Genomic DNA, 17771 nt, shown 5'->3' on the forward strand with positions numbered 1-17771 from the left:
AGTATTTTTCCTCTTCCTTACGATTTTCTTGATAAAATTTTCTTTTCTCTGGGTTATTCTATTGTAAGAGTACAGCACACAATACATACAAAACATATGTACTGTATACAGAATATGTGTTAATCGACTGTGTTGTCGGTAAGGCTGCTGGTCAAGAGTAGGCTATCAGTAGTTAAGTTTTGGGGGAGTCAAAAGTTATACTTGGATTTTCAACTGTGCAGGAGGTCAACCCCCATGTTGTTCAAGGGTCAACTGTATATCAGGCAATTAGAGAAACTCCAAAGCTAATTCCCTTGAGTCTATTAAATGTGATTTGCTTAATTTTTAAAAAATCATCTATGACAGGGCACTATGCCAAAAACTCTTCCATCATAATATAAAATCCTTTGCTATGTAATTAAGATTAATGTGTTAACATAGAAAGGAAATCCTTTAAAAAAATAGGTAACAAATTAGCACGGCATGGTGGCACATGCCTATAGTCCTAGCTACTCAGGAGGCTGAGGTGGGAAGATCACTTAAGCCCAGGAGTTTGACGTTGCAGTGAGCTACAATTATGCCACTACACTCCAGCTGGGTGACAGAGTGAGACTCTGTCTCTTTAAAAAAAAATAATAATAGGCCGGGCGTGGTGGCTCACGCCTGTAATCCTAGCACTCTGGGAGGCCGAGGTGGGCGGATCATTTGAGCTCAGGAGTTCGAGACCAGCCTGAGCAAGAGCGAGACCCCATCTCTACTAAAAATAGAAAGAAATTATATGGACAGCTAAAAATATATATAGAAAAAATTAGCAGGGCATGGTGGTGCATGCCTGTAGTCCCAGCTACTCGGGAGGCTGAGACAGGAGGATCCCTTGAGCTCAGGAGTTTGAGGTTGCCGTGAGCTAGGCTGACGCCATGGCACTCACTCTAGCCTGGGCAACAGAGAGAGACTCTGTCTAAAAAAAAAATTAATAATAATAATAATAAAGCAAATGATAGTGATAACTATTAATAAAAGCTCTGGATGAAGGAATTCAGAAGATACCATCCCTAAGAAATTAATAGTATCACTTAAAGAAGGACAGTACATTTTTATTTCACATATACTCTTGCGAAATGGAAAACAATGAGCCACTTTAACATAGAGAATCCTTGGTAGAATACTCGTGATTAAGCCCTGTAAAAAGGAGACAGGTGGAGATTGGCCCATCTGATTGGAAAACATCAGGTCTGTTGAAACTCATGCTAGTACAGGTATGCGGAAACATGCATTCTCACATTATGGGTAGGAGTGTCTCTACAGAGATATTTGGCAGAACCAATCAAAATTACAAATGCATACAACCCTTTGACTCAGGAATTCCATTTCCAGGAATTTACCTGACATATATATATATGGGCAAAACATACACTGCAGTGTCAGTAAAAGCAAAACACTAGAAAAAGCTAATTGTCCACCAAGAGGAACTGGTTAAATAAATTATGACAAATCCAAACACAATGTAGCTGTAAAAAAAAAAAAAAAAAGAAGATATATTTACTGATATTGAGTGAAGTGAAAAAAATGCCAAAAAATAAGTAATTTTTAAGGCTACTGTTTGAATTGAAAAGGGGAATGGGAAGGATATATACCTATTTCCATATAACTATATAGATTACTTCTGGATGTACACACAAGAAACTGCTGACACTGGTTGCTTCCAAGAAGAGGAAATGAATGGCAGGGCAACAAGAGGCTCTTCCCTCTATACCCTAGTGTATCTTTTGAATTTCAAACCATATGAATGTCTTACCTAAAGGAAATCATAAATTAAAGAAACTTTAAAAGGGAGAAGGGGAAAGGATTAAGCAGGAAGATTTCTTAAGTACCAAATTTGACTCAGTAAATAACTGTTTCCCTTGTGGCCTTTTAAAAATGTCCTCTTTCTTTTCTCCTCCCATCTATCTTTTTCTTTCTCATTTCCTCCTGTTAACTCTCCCAGTTCATTTTACTCTCCTCCACTGAGGCCTACAGGGACATTTGCTGCAAGTGCTTAGCCCTGCTGGGCGTACTAAATGCCATGAAGGTTGATGAACTTTACTCCCGTAATTATCACACAAAATGAGCAACAATATCAGCTACAAAAGAAATCTGACTATTCACAGAAGTGCAGATAATTCTACTTAAGCAACAAGAAAGAAAAAAATAAAGTGAGGGAAGATGGAGGAAATAAATATAAGATTTGAGGCCGGGCACGGTGGCTCACGCCTGTAATCCTAGCACTCTGGGAGGCCGAGGCGGGTGGATCGCTCAAGGTCAGGAGTTCGAGACCAGCCTGAGCGAGACCCCGTCTCTACTAAAAAATAGAAAGACATTATATGGACAACTAAAAATCTATATAAAAAAATTAGCCAGGCATAGTGGCGCATGGCTGTAGTCCCAGCTACTTGGGAGGCTGAGGCAGTAGGATCGCTTAAGCCGAGGAGTCTGAGGTTGCTGTGAGCTAAGCTGACGCCACGGCACTCACTCTAGCCTGGGCAACAAAGTGAGACTCTGTCTCAACAAAAAAGATTTGAGAAATTCAGTTTTAATAACGGCATTAAAAATTCTTCCAAATCTAATTTAAACACTCATTCATCACTGTCCACTTTTTCCATTCATACATAGTTTATTATCTTAAAAAATATTCTTAATAAAAACAAAGTATTTCTGCTAGAGAAGTGATTTTCCCTCTCTGCTAATTAAAAAAAACAAACCTGCCTTCTCAATATAACTGCTCCTAGGCAGCGGTCCCCAACCTTTTTCTCTTCTTATTCCCATTATGTCATTTATATGCAAATGCATATAAATATTGATACTTTACATGCTAGTATTTGTCAAATTTTATTATTACATACTGGATTTTTTTTTTTTTTTGCATCTCAGAAACTGAAATAAAGGCCTAGAGAGTCTCATCTGCCAAAGCTGAAACATAATTATCCTTTAAAAGATGCCAAAAGAACAACGCCTTTTTTGTCCAGAGCAATGCTTGTTTCCAGATTAACTAAATCCTATCAGATTTCTCCTTCATGCAGTTGTAAATGGGGGGAAAAGACATGACTTGCCCTGTTGGTATACGGGAATCTGGGTAAGAACTACTGCAAACAGGATGTCATGGACAAAGACAATTGGTGAACTATATAGTCACATGCAGTATGACCAACAGCTATCGTAAAGACAAGCTCTTGCCTCAAAAGTTCTCAAAATAACTGAAAGCCCATAGGTTTCAATATTCTCACTTTAGGCAGATATTATACCTAATTCATGAGTAGGCGAAGAGGCTGTACAAAAATCTTTACTTAAGTCTAAAATGCTATTCTCACTTTACCCAAACCCTATAGTATTGTTTCCTCCATCAAATACAAAAGTCCTGCCTACCAGTAAAATTTCTCTTAACAAATGCCCCACATTTATTAAAATCAAACAAGCAAGCCCCTTTTTTTCTAAAACTAATTTGCAGTAAAACATACTGATAAGATTTTCATTTCTTTACAAATAATAGACCAGAAAAATGTCTTCAGAATCATCCTGATACTCTTGACACATGTGACCACAAAAAGTAGAAAACTGCCACATGGGAAAAGACAGGTCTCTGAACCCCACACAAAAGGTAATTAATATTTTAAAAGCAGACAAAGAACATACACGTGAAATATACATTATATAGTTACACAAACTAAATTAACTTTCTAACTTGGCATTATGACAGGGTAGCTGGGAGGGAATGTAAAAGAAAATACTCAACAGCTCAAAATTAACAATAGGCCCATTTATTCAAGGTAGGATAGTTCTCCCATTTCAGCTTGAGAGGACTGAAAGTCTTCCTGTCCTCCTCTATGAGGGGAACTCTGCAGCTGGCGTGTCTGGAGAATCACTCAACTATGCTCACAGCTTTACTCAAGAGTCAAGCAATGGCAAGGAAAGTCTTCGTCTTCACTGTGCACTGAAAACCAACATCGAGAAATATTGGCTTTGAGGCGTTCAAATTTCATCCTTCAAGGACCAGTTCAATGAACTTCTAAAGGAAGCCAACCTCCACAAATACAAAAAATCTAAACGTACTGATAAGATGTTCATTTCTTTGCAAATAATAGACCAAAAGAAAGGCTTCAGAATTTCTTGATATTCTTGACATTTGTTAACCACAAAAAAAACCCAGAAAACTGCCACATGGGAAAAGATAGGTCTCTGAACCCCACACAAAAGATAATTAATATTTTAAAAGCAGAGAGAGACCACATATGTGAAATGTACGTGATATAGTTACACAAACTAAATTAAGTTTCTCTAAAACTGAGAAACACTTATCTGAACGTCTTTTCATCAGATAGTGTCTTATGTGACAGGTCTTATGACACTGCCTAGTACTACAGTACTCTGCATATTTCTTTTCCACCCAACCTTTGTACTCCCCAAGACTTTGTATCTTCTTCAATGGCTTTTAGAAAGTATTCCTATAACTACTGAACGAATTCACAGCAAGTTGTTTCACAATACTGTCTTTCTCTGTTGTGTGCTATCCTCCCAAACGGGGCTCCATACTCCAGGAGATGGCAAAACTCTGCTGCTTTTCAAATCCAATTAAAATTTTGTCTGAGCTTATAACAATGAATCCTCCCCTAACTCTTGAGAATCAAAGTCATTATTATTTGAGTATTTAAAAGTCTGACCTCACTTTGATCTGCTGAAGGAGCATTTGAAATGTGTCTGTAGAGAATTGGGAGATCATCTTCAGGAAATCCAAATATTGATAGTGAAGAAAAAAGCTCTGACGTTATACGTTAAAAAATAACACACAGCAGAGCATTTCAACTTTAGGATGTTGTACTTAAAAGATGTTATCCACAAATGCGTAATCCTCCTTGTAATTCCATCAGGAGGAACATGAACTGGCCAAAATATAGCCTTGAATTATGTAACAAGTCTCCTATTTCTTCTTATAAAATATACTGGCAAAGACCAACAAACCCAAACTGCTACAATGAAACCCATCCCCACATTCCATGGCTTCAGGGCAATTCCATAAATACAGGGTCATAAAAAGACAGCCTGAAAACTCCTAGAGCCAGCACTCCATTTTAAGGATAGGAAATTGAAGACAATGACATGTGATCATGCAGTTACAGCAATCTGGATCCTTCTAAAAAGTTAGCAAGTTGCCAATCTTATCTTGGAAATCCATCCACAAAACATACTATAAAATTCATGCAATATAGATGATGAACATATTTGAATGAAATGTTAAAATTTTATAGCTGGTATGCTTTAAGATACAAGTAATATTCAGCATATTCACATGCCGGTAGAACAAAATCTCCAGAAAACAGAATGTTCAAATGGCTTATTTATCTCAAAACACAGTTTGTACTCCAGAAGTCCAGTGCTGTTACAAATAAATGTAAATGGGCCTTTAGAGTTCAACATAATACCTGATCAGAGAAAAAAATGTATACTCTTGAATTCTAAATATAAAGATGAAAAAGTTCCCAACTAAGCAAAAACGTCTGATTTTTTTTTTTTTTTTTTTTTTTTGTTGAGACAGAGTCTCACTTTGTTGCCCAGGCTAGAGTGAGTGCCGTGGTGTCAGCTTAGCTCACAGCAACCTCAGACTCCTGGGCTTAAGCGATCCTACTGCCTCAGCCTCCCGAGTAGCTGGGACTACAGGCATGCGCCACTATGCCCGGCTAATTTTTTCTATATAGATTTTTAGTTGTCCATATAATGTCTTTCTATTTTTAGTAGAGACGGGGTCTCGCTCAGGCTGGTCTCGAACTCCTGACCTTGAGCAATCCACCCGCCTCGGCCTCCCAGAGTGCTAGGATTACAGGCGTGAGCCACCGCGCCCGGCCCTGATTTTTTTTCTTTTAGAATTTCAACAGAGAATAAATTAAAAAATATACCTTCTATGCTCCCTATAACTATGGGAGGTTTGTTTCAAGTCTCTAAATAATTTTTTTTTAATTTTATAATATTATAAAAGATAATTCAGGGAATACTGTGTGCCACACCTTAATCAGAATTTTATATGCATTAATAAAATAGGAGAATCATTAAATTACATGTTTTAAGGCAGGCTTTCAGGTCTTAATTGCTTCTTGATACTATTAATTAAAGAACTTGATGATCACTGAAAAAAAAATCCCAGTAATTTTACATAATTAACGTGGAATAAGCCTAACCAGAGAACTAATTAAGATGAGAGTAAGTTAAAAATTTATACCATTAATAATCTAACCAAAATATAAATTAGTTATTAAACACAAATCTTTATTAGGCAATGTTACTAGGCATGTTTAAATTAAACCACACAAGGGGTTAAAAATAACTACAATGAAAGGCCAACAGCCCAGCAGCCCTGTTGAGCCAACATTCCCTCCTCTCCTCCCCCTCCCCCTCCAATCCTCTCCAGTCCAGAGTGGATAGCATGCCCCACTGCACAAGCCCCAAAAAGGTCACAGTAGATGGCAGAGACTTTTGTAAGAGAACAGAAATAACTCAGCAGCTTTGTTACCCTAGTCTCTTTTAATCAGTATGTTCAAAATCCTTTAATTAGCACTCTGTCTACACAAGGAAAGCATTCTTCTGTGCCAGCGGAGGGCACACATGTATGTACACGGTGTTCTGTTGTATCAGCATCACAACATAGACCTAGCACCTCAAATTCTCTGCCAGGGAACTGAGGAACATAAAACTTTTTTAAAGGCATGGTATCACAAAATTTACATATTCCATTTGCATTTCTTTTACCAAGTAACAAAGTGATGACTAAGTTTATTTCATTCAGGCATCAATTTATTTCTGGACTTTTTTTCAGCAGAAATGAAAGTATTTTAAACGGAACAGTAACTTTCTTTAGATAAAGTAGAATATTCAAACTTAATGTAAAATAATGTTAACAAAACATAAAAACAGATAACATTCCAATATTGTTCCTGTTCTCATAATAGATCTTCAGTAGAAGGAAAAGAACACTACCTCACTCAAAGAGGAATCAATCACAAGACACATTTTCACATGGATGCTTTACATTTAAAATTTCATCCAACCACAAAAGTCTTAAAACTTGCAGACTAGATTATACATGAATATATTTCCTTACAAAATGTGATGAACTGGAATCAAGACAGAAATTGGTGATAAATTAAAGACAACTATTTTAAAATCAATAGCCAAGAAACAAAGGAAACTCCATTAGTAAAATGAGATTTGTAGTATTTTAATAGGGATATGTAGGTGCTCCACATACGTATTTTTAATCTTTCAAAATCAAATTTTATATATATATATATACTGTAAGATGCAGAGTATGTGTGTTTCTTATGTATTTATACATATATATAATTAAACAAAATGATACTCTTCTAAATATCTGATTAGAGAACAAGCTAACTAAATTTAAGATAAAGGGAATTATTAGGCAGGCAGCCTAATTAGCCAGGCAACATAACTGCCTAGAAGCCAACTCTCACACCAGACGTGGGAGCCCACAGCACAGTTCTGTACAATGGGAATAATACCACTGTTTCGCAGGCTGATAAAAGAATTAAATGAGATGATGCCTTTATAGCACTTGGTAAAAATCCAAAAGCTTGTTGGTAAGACTGGGGGGTGGCGGGCCCAAAATAGGTATTTTCATTCACTGTACAACCTATCAAAATGACTTAGATACATATAGTTAATTATGTACCTATATACCTATATATGCTATTCACTGTAGCACTGTTTTTAATAGCAATATTGGAAACAATATGACTACCCTTCAGTAAAGGATTGGCTAAATAAATGTTACTTCCCTATAGGAAACTATTATATAATTTTTTTTAAACTCCTTATGTAGAGAGAAAGTTCTCTATGGTAAATAGTTGAGAACAATATGTATATTATGTTACCATTTGAGTAAAAGAGTAGAAATTCATATGAATTTGAATATATTAAAAAAAAAAAACCCTAACAAGTTAATTAATAGTAGTAATTACCTATTGGTGATGAAAGTGAAACACTGCCTGACATATAGTCAATAAACAGAAGTTGTAATTACTACCCATCAATATTATCATCAGAATAATGAAAACATATCCTTAAAATACACATATAGAATACATTCAAACTAAATCCACAATGAGGCAAAAAGCCAAATCTCAATTATTCATAGGCTGACCATCTACTTGGAGACCCAAGCCCTTAATTTCCTCTTCAAAAGTAAGTAGATTTGGCATTTTACTGTTGGCTATCACCTTCATCAGAAAGTGAGCTGAGGAAAATAATAAAAACAGTAATTTTATTTTATTTTATTTTTTTTTTTTGAGACAGGGTCTCATTCTGCCACCTGGGCTAGAGTGCAGTGGCATCGCATAGCTCACAGCAACCTCAAACTCCTGCGCTCAAACGATTCTCCTATCTCAGCCTCCCAAGTAGCTAGGACTACAGGTGCATGCCACCACACTCGGCTAATTTTTCATTTTTTGGTAGAGATGGGGTCTTGCTCTTGCTCTTGCTCAGGTTGGTCTCAAACTCCTAGTCTCAAGCAATACTCCCACCTCAGCCTCCCAAAATGCTAGGATTATAGGAATGAGTCACCACACCTGGCCCATTTTATTCCATTTTGATCAACAAGTTTTAATAACAGCTTTTGGAGCTGAAAGGGACCATTAAACTCCCACAGCACAACCTTCTAAGTTACATATGAAGAAATTAAGGTTCAAGAATTCCCCAAATTAAAGACAGTTCAAATAATTTACAGTCTGCCCCCTAGTTAAATGCTTTTCCATTTTATTATTGATAATTTGGAGGAAAATGGAAAAATAAGCTAAATTGAAATTAATTATCCTTGCTAAATGTCATCTTCCTATCCTATATTATGAATAACTACATTTGCTGAGATTAAATCCCACAAGCAATCATAATAAGTAGAGTACAGGTCAACAGAGATTTCAACAACTCAGCCCTCACATTTCCAGGACCAGCCACTGAATGAACATCTGTAATAAAATCTGTAAAGTTTGCTTACACTAGAGATTGTCAGAGGCATGTTGAAATCCTTGCCACCTTGCAGCCGGAAACCCCAAGGAGCTGGGCCAACCAAGGACACACTGTAGTTGCTCATGATTCTAATGGCTCAAAGTCCAATGCCAGGAGATGAAAGACACTGTGAAAAAAAAATGAGACAGTTAAAAAAATGTTTATTTGAAACCCTAGTACATATTTAATGCATTTAATATAAAGCAAATTAAATTACATTTAGTATTTTGTTTTGGAGGGTGAAAGAATATAGAGGATAAGTGCATATAAAGTTATTTGTTAATTTCAGTCTAAGAAAGGGAATCTATGAACTAATACATAATTCTTACACTCATGCCAATTTCCATAGTCTAAAGATTCCATATCAGAATATATTTCTGCCCGACTGGCACAATGTCAGCAGCCTCGGAGGTCTTCTCCCTGGGGAGTGATCTAGAAGCAGCCAGCAACATTTAAAAATATATACATTAAAAAAAAAATAGAAAATATCTAGAAAATATATTTCTAGATAGACATTTGATGAGTTCTACAACTTGCTACAATCCTAGTTTGTGGCTTCTTGCACTCAAACTTAAACCAAAGTACTTTACAATGCTTTACTAATGTATATAAGAAAGAATAAGATTTTATTGCAGGTTGAATTCAAAATGATTTTCCCCTTCCCTTCACCTCACATATTCTTCTGTTTGCAGTTGGCAAGATTCTTTCAATTTCATTTACTTAAATTCTAAGTTACTCTAACATATGAAAGGGACTGTGAATCAGTAGGCTCCCATTCATGCTTTCCAAATGTTAAATTCTTCAAAATGAGAATTTTGTTTTGTTTTGTTTTGTCTTATTTTCTGAGATGGGGATCTCCTTATGTTGCCCAGGCTGGTCTCTATTCCTGGGCTCAAGAGTTCCTCCCATCTCAGCCTCCCAAGTAGCTGGGATTACAGGCGCACACCACTGCACCCAGCAGTAAGTTATTTTTTAATGCACAAAACTGTTCTTTCCAATCATAAACTACAACTCATATTTCTTCTTATAGGACCATAGTATTTTCCACAGTTAAAGTAATATCTACCTGTCCTTCAAATAGGCAATGATAGGCAATACTCTAGCACAGTGATATTTGAGCCAGAGCCTGCTTTTTGTTTTATACACACACCTCATCAGGCAAAGTAGAGAGCAGGCATTTATCACCCACTGAATAAGATCATGACGAAATGTGGTAGAACTGCGAGGTTAACCTTAATGCATGAAATTGAATTGCTGCTTTAGAAAAGAATGAGCACAACAGTTCTTTCTTTTTTCTGCCTTATTTTAACTATGCTCATAATCATTCTCGTGGTAGTAGTTTTATACAATTTTTTTTTTAAAGAAAAAAAAAAAGTCTAACTTGGAGTTTACTACTGGTTGTTATAGTGGCAGGAGAGATTGGAAGGAATGAAGTTTTTTTTTTTTCTTTTTTTTAGTGTAATACTAAGAAACAGAATGGTTCCCTCTTTAACAAATTAACTGCCATGTGAGTTGTATTTAACTCATGGTAGTTTTGAGCCTGGGGCCTCATGAAGCTTATGTAGCTCACATGTCTCTTCACCTTGGGAGCTACAAGAACTATTTTTCAACTTGCATATAACTCATGCACAGAAAACAATAAAAAAATTTTCATTAAATTAGGACTGTTTTGTTTTTGGCATTTTTATTATATTTATGTGATAAAACACAGTGGCCCCAAGGAAAAAAAAATTTTCTAGTGTGGCAGTCAATGTGTTAAAAAAAAATTAAAAATGTAACAGATACATAATTTCTAAAACATACTTCCTTGGAAAATCTGAGCTGTGCAACATAATCATCATTTTATATTACCTGTCTTTAAGTATTTTTTCATTTTTTTATTAACCCATTCAAAATTTCTATCCCATCGCACCAAATTCATAGTGGCAGAGGTAGTCATTCAAACCACCGGGTATATTTAAAGCAAACAGATTCCTCCTTCCCATAAAGAAAAAAATGAGGTAAAACTTTCAAATAAGCCTGGTTCTTTAAAAAAAAGTTAAATCAGGGAAAATATGCACTGCATCTACCTAGAAACCAAATGAGCTTTTCCCCTGGCATGGTAGTACATTGAACCACTGGGCAATAACGTATTACTTCATACCGAAGTAACAGGCACAGGGCACTAAAAATGACCCAAAGGCCATACCAGAAGTCCAACTGTTGCACATAGGTGATAAATAAATAGAGGAGAGCTAATAAGGATCCACACACAATTTCATTGCTTTCCTGCTACAAAAAGAAAAGATTTTTATAAAACTAGCAGGAAAAACTGTCTTGAATTAGCACACAATACAAATCAGAAGCGTGTAAAGCCAACTGATACTTCTCAGGAAGCCTGCCCTCTTTTTTTAATCTTTAACTTGTGTCAGGAGAAGATTATGAAAGTTGGGCTCAACTTCCTTTGGCCCCATTCCTCCCTACAAGAAAACGTATTTCATGTATATATCAACCCATGTACAAGCAGCTTCCCCTTTACTTGAGGACTCTGTTCCTGACTGCTCCCACTTGTGATTGAAATTTCTAGCACTGGCAAGGTCTCAACCACAAAACCAGTGTCATTTCATTTCTAGTTAGTGTCCGTTCATTTCTAGATCCTCCTCCTGCTAGCTTCATCCGGAATTTCATGTGCCTTAAAACATTCTGTGCCCTAAGCAATGGCAATATTTTTACTGGCCTTTTCCAGGTCTCCTCCATCTGGTTATTAGTTGTGCCCCTTCCTAAAATACCAGGGCAGGCAGGAAAGAGCAGCCCACTCTGCTTTCAAACACGCAGAAAATTTTGGAATTTCTGCACAATTACTGACTTTCTTTTTAGGGAAAAGTCTAGGAAGGTTGGTGTTTCCCACACTTGAAACCCAGCTTCTATGGTGGGTGGGAGGGAGGGAGGGGGGCGGAAAGAAGAGTCGAGATGAACTACACAGAGTGACAAGGAGGACCTGAAGTTAAAGAGCAAGATCTTGAGGCTCCCTTTTCCCCCCGATGGAGAGATAATGAAGGCAGGGCTGAAGAATTCAAGCCACAGGCAGGGGATGAAAGCAGCCGACGGGACAGTTTTCCAGGAGAGGTTCACGCCTAGCCCTGTTTGCCAAATAAGGCTCCCGAGCGGGCCGCTTCCGTGGCGGGCGGGCTCAGACGTCCTCCCGGCCAGGAAGGCGGACTCGGGATAGGATCCGGCGATCGCACCCTAGACCTGCCCTGCCCAGCGCAGCCACGCATTTTCTTTCCAAGCTCTGCCCTGGTGCCATCACGCCCTTCCTTTTTCCACTTCTTATTGTCAAACGCACCGAAGGCACCGTCTTCCCAACCCCCCCCCCCCAAAGTACGTTAAGTATTGATAACTCTGGTGTCCGTGGCAGATTTGCTTTTTAAACGAGCTTTATTTCCGCACGCACAGTTTTCCTCGGTTACACAATTGCAAGCATTTGGAGGTACATAATTGCTTCTCGGTAGTCTGAGGGCAAAGAAAAAAAATCACACGCCCTGTTCCGTCCAGTCCGGCTTCCTCCCCTTGGGCACTACCCGGGGGTACCCGGACGCCACGGGGGCAGCCCAGCGGCGGCGCCCGGGAGCCGGTCCGCGCCCGCCCGCGTCGCCCCCAGCGCCGGCTCTCGCGCCCCCGTCTCTAGTGCGCTTGTCCCGGCCGGCCCGGGGTGCGGGGACTTCCAGGGCTCACCCTCCGGCCCCACGCCCACTCCCGCGCCGCCCTCTCCCGGGCGCTCCTCGCTGTCCCCGCGCGGCTCGCTCAGCGCCCGGAAAGCACCTGAGGAGCCGTCCCGGCGCGAGAAGCGCCACCTCCGCCTTCCCGGCGGCCGCGCTTCCCTTCCTGCGCCCGGCGCGCGGCGCCCGCGGCCCTCCCGCCTCCCCGCAGGAGACCTGAGACGCGCATGCCGGGCCGGCGGCCACTCACCTCGGGTCCGGCGCGGCGCAGCCTCCGCCTCAGACGAGCGCTGACAAGTGACTCCCGGTGCGTGCGCCGTCCCCACGGCCCGCGGGAACTTCCGCCTCCTCGCTGTTCCCGGCCCCACCCCCGGGCTGGGGGCCACGCCCCTGGCCACGCCTCCGGGCCGCGCAGGCCGCGCCGCGCCGGGCAGGCCGCTGAGGGGCGCCGCGCCGGGTTCGCAGGGGCGGCTGAAGCTGCGGCTGTGGAAAAACAGTCACGCCACCGAGTTTCGGTGGGAGTAGTCTCAGGGGACTTCGAGCGGCACCTGGCAGAGGTCTAACCCTGCGCGTGTCTGCTTTGTAGTGGGTGCATTTCTCTTCGCACAAACTCGAGTTGGCGCGCAGTTGCTCGGGCTAAAAATAGCAGGGGGCTTTGGGCAAATCCCTGCCTGCGCCCGTTCAGCGGCTGCTGCCTGGGTTTTTTGAAAGAGCTTTATGTGCTCTGAAGTTTGCTGGTCAGGAAGGTGGAAATCTGTAACCCTGCTATGTAGAAGTTAACCCTGTCATCACACCGGAAGACAGCGACAGAAAACAGCGGCCAAAAGCGCTTCAGCCGCTGTATCCTCAGCTCATTTTTGTACGTCCTCATCAGTAGCCCACTCTCCTGTCTCTCTAAAGTTGCTCCAATTTAGCTGGAGGGATTTATTCCTCAGCAAACGGGAATAATGTGCAGTGAATTTTAATTTTAATTTTAAAACGGAAGCAGAATAACGTTTCTATTAAACACAGTTTTGTTTGGGGAGGACCACATTTCACTTGACCGTTGAAAATTGAGTGCCCAAATTGAGATATGTTGGAAGTGTAAACGGCACACTGGATTTTGAAGACTTAGTCTGAAAAAAATAATGTATAATATCTCAATAATTTTAATCGATTACGTGCTGAAATGATGATAGTTTTATGTGGTTAAATAAAATACATGATTAAAATTAATTTCACCTGGTTTTTTTTTTTTTAGCATGGACACTAGAGAATTTAAACATACATATGTGGCTCACAGTATATCTTCATTGTGCGGTGCTGGTTCATAGCTTTTATCACATTTTCCAAAGGATTATTTTGGAGGAAGGGGTTTCCCAGTAAGAGAACTGGTTTCCAGAGTGCTTTAATATACGCTATCAAGTTTGACATCTCACTCAAAAATAAAATCAATAAGTAACAATAGCTACTCTTTATAAACACCTCCCATGAGCTCTAGGTGGTGTGGTAATCCTTACAATAACTTTGTAAGATGAATGTCATCCCCATTTACAGATAGGAAAGTTGGTTATAAGAGATGACAGCTTGTGACGGTTCCACGGGGCCATGGCTAGAGTTACACTCTACGAGTCCCATCTCTATACCTCCTCATCTGTTTGCTGCTGATACAGTTACATTGAGCCTGGATCAACAAAGATTCATTAAAGTCTTCTATGGAGGTATCACTTAGAGGACAAGCATCTTGAGGTGATGAGGAAGAGTTGAGTGAACACATTGTTGCTTATTTATGCAAATTCAGTGTTAGCCCACGGTTGCTAGTCTGCCTCTGAACCTCCTCCTACTGCAGTTTAAAGCCTGGAGTATAGAATAAGTGAACCAAATTATCTTGCATAGACCGATATTTATCCAAGTGTCCTCCAAAGGCCCAATTGCATCTAAATGACATGGGCAGCTTGTAGGTGGGCTCCCGGAATCTGCCTTTTTAGCAAAAATTCCCTCCCTTGCCTCTGGGTAATTATTAAACTGTAGTGCTTCAAAACTGCTTCCCTAGAAATAGCCTTGTAACCCCAATTTGCTGTGTACTGTGTTCAGATGAAAACCATGCATCCCAGATAACAACACTTTATCTCAGTTTATCTTAAAGAAAATGATAATTATAAATAACCTTGTGAGATTACCATGAGGAATCGTGATAATATAAAGCACTACAAAACATACTTGGCACTCAGTAGGTGTTACATAAATGATAGCCATACCAAACTTTCCTAACCAATGGATTATGTATCACAAAAGACAAATAGAGAACTTTAACATTCATTATGCATAGACTATGCTCTTGGTGCTTTGTGTACATTATTTTACTTAATTCTTACAATCATATAAAGTAGGAAAAAGCAGAAACTTAGAGATTAAGAAATTCAACCAAGGGCACACAAGTAAGTGATCAATGATAGAAGGAGAATGAAAGGTCTGACTCCAAAAATCATGTTCTTTTTGTGACAACACAGTGCCTCTCAGTAAATTCAGTAGGCCATCGAGCTTAAAGATCAGAGAAAGAAGATGGAAAGCTATGTAAGCTAACACTGTTGAGGGCCATAGAGGTGCTAGCTGCAGCCAATTATGGATAAAATAAATGCTGAGTTATTTGTATATGGCGGAGGATGAAACTCCGGAACCAGGAGGGCATTTTATAATAAACTGCCACGGAGCCATTCTGACTCTCCTTCTCCATCTCCCTCATAACTGACCTTTATGAAATGGTTGGCCATGGTTTCAAGGACAGTCTGTGACGACAGACTAGCAGAACAAGAAGAAACTGATCCACAGGGAAATCAAACCAGTGTCCTTGGCCTCATTAACTCTCCAGGGCTAAGCAATAAGGCACTGACTACAAAGGTAACCATATTAAAAGCCTCATTTTATCATAATCAGACAAAAAGCTAGAGCAGAAAAAGAAAGGAGATCAAAAGATTAGCTGATTTAGCAGGAAGAGTTTTTAAGAATATTCCATCCAAGCACAGTATTTGCCTAAGTGTATAAATGTTTGCTCTAACGTTTTATTATCCAATGTATGACTCAGAACCTCTTGTAGCACTTCCAAAATAACAGAAACTTTTAATTACAAGATGGCATAGCTGTGAGGAGCTTTTACAGTTGCACCCCATAAACTATAAAGTGCCAGCCTTTAAAAAGTTCCTGTACTACTTTAAGTCAGTTTATCTTTTAAGTCCTAATACTGAAAGGTAAATAAACCACTCATAGTTATGAGTAGTTAATGTTTAAAATCTAGAACGCACATAAAGGATTAACAGTTCTAATACCTAAAGAAACATTTGGTAATCTAGGGGGAAAAGATAGAAGGCACAGTGTCATTCTGAAGCTTACTGAGGAGTCCCGGAAGAAGGACAGAACTAAAGCAGGCATGGAGAGAGAGGAAAGGACGACTATGGATGAGAAAGGCTACAAGCGGATCCACGTAGCCTAGGCAATTGAGTAAATGCGTAATTGAGGAAGAAGGCAAAGTGTAAACTAGCTTCAGGGATTCAAGTCTGAGTTTTGGAGGTGCTCTTAATAACTGATATTGAAGGAAGAGGAGCAAGTGTTGAAGGACTTGTGCATTTCACTGGCAGTTTCTACTAAGAAAAAAAAAAGCCAGTTGGTAAGTGGGGGGTATGCAGAAGAAGCACAGGTGGGAAAGGCACTGAAAAAACTATTGGGGAGCTCCACCCAAGTTTGGTGTTTCAGAAGGGGAGGAATATTCCTCATAATAAGATCAAGAGTTAGCCAGGCTAATGTTGTACTCAGATGAAGTCAATTCATTGAGGAGTCTGGTGGCTGGTTGAGAGAATAGAGAATATGTGAGAGTAATTTTGGAGATAAGATAGAAATAAAAAATGAGTCAATAATTGAAAAGGTTTAGTATGTGAAGATGTTACAATAGTCCCCACTTATCTGCGGGAGATACCAAGGGGGATACCAAGACCCTCCCTGGGTTCCTGAAACCAGAATAGTACTGAACCATATATGCTATGCACAAATTTCTTTTCCTTCTTCACGATTTCATGGTTAGATTCATTCTTACCAGAGATCTTAGCAACCTCAGCATATGATATTTTTTCCTTTCCTTATTAAGTGGAGAATTTTTTTTCCTTTTCATTTGAAGGAAGCAATTTACAGCTTCTGTTTAGCATATCTGAACTCCTAGCATCACTACCCGTGCATGTTAAGACCATTGTTAAGTAAAATGAGGGTTCCTTGCACATAAGCACTGTGATACTGCCAATCTGTTAACTGAGATGGCTACTAAGTGACCAAAGTGAGTAGCTTAGACCACACAGACAGGCTGGGCAAAGGGATGAATAGGACAGCATGAAATTTCATCACGCTACTCAGAACAGCACGCAATTTGAAATTTATGAATTGTTTATTTCTGGAATTTTCCATGAAAATTTTTGCCAAGAAATGAATCTTCTCAACCTGGGAGGTGGGGCAGACCATGATTAGAACCCTCATCCATTTTCCCAGTTTGCAAGTTTGCCCTGATGTAAAAAGTTGAAGAGCACTGGACTGGGAAACCAAAAAGAGATAAATAAAAAGATTGTTAGCTTTTCATCTACTGATCGTAATGTCTTACACATTTCTACGAATGAGTTAAGGAAAATGTGAAATAAAGAACATTTAAAGTGCTCACTGTGAGAGTGCTTACTTAGAAAGATCTTACTTATAAAAGGCGGCAAGTCATTTTTGGAGAAGACACACTTTCCATACCACTATACAGAATCCCTTATTAAATTATTTTCAGTTAAACACGTTTGAGCCTACCATCTGTTTCCTCTCAGGACCCTGACTGACACATTGTGAATGGTTCTTTTAACCATCAACATTTTGGCATGTATCACTAAAATGCTATGTGTTCTTATTTAGTGAGTGTTTACCATGCCCCAAACTTTACATATATGTAGAAACTCTCTCTCTATTTATAGAAAAGTATATGTATATACATTAGCTATCTTTGGGAGATGGGATTATGAAGGCATTAATTTTTTCACTTTATAATTCTCTATATTTCATTTG

At 39.3% G+C, this 17771-nt stretch overlaps 1 protein-coding gene across 4 annotated transcripts in view; it reads right to left on the reverse strand.

Moving 5' to 3' along the window:
• PDLIM5 (PDZ and LIM domain 5) overlaps positions 1–13031 on the reverse strand; it is a 178038-nt gene extending 165007 nt beyond the window's left edge. For all 4 annotated transcript variants that reach the window (XM_069485342.1, XM_069485343.1, XM_069485345.1 and 1 more), the window contains exons 1-2: positions 12967–13031; positions 9008–9145 (exon numbers count right to left, since the gene is read on the reverse strand). In XM_069485342.1, the coding sequence (XP_069341443.1) occupies positions 9008–9103 (96 nt within the window). In that variant the 5' untranslated portion in view covers positions 9104–9145; positions 12967–13031. The remainder of the gene's footprint in view (positions 1–9007; positions 9146–12966) is intronic.
• Between the last annotated feature and the right edge of the window lie 4740 nt (positions 13032–17771).

The sequence above is a fragment of the Eulemur rufifrons genome, chromosome 13, assembly GCF_041146395.1.
Source record: "Eulemur rufifrons isolate Redbay chromosome 13, OSU_ERuf_1, whole genome shotgun sequence".
In the NCBI taxonomy this organism is placed as follows: domain Eukaryota; kingdom Metazoa; phylum Chordata; class Mammalia; order Primates; family Lemuridae; genus Eulemur; species Eulemur rufifrons.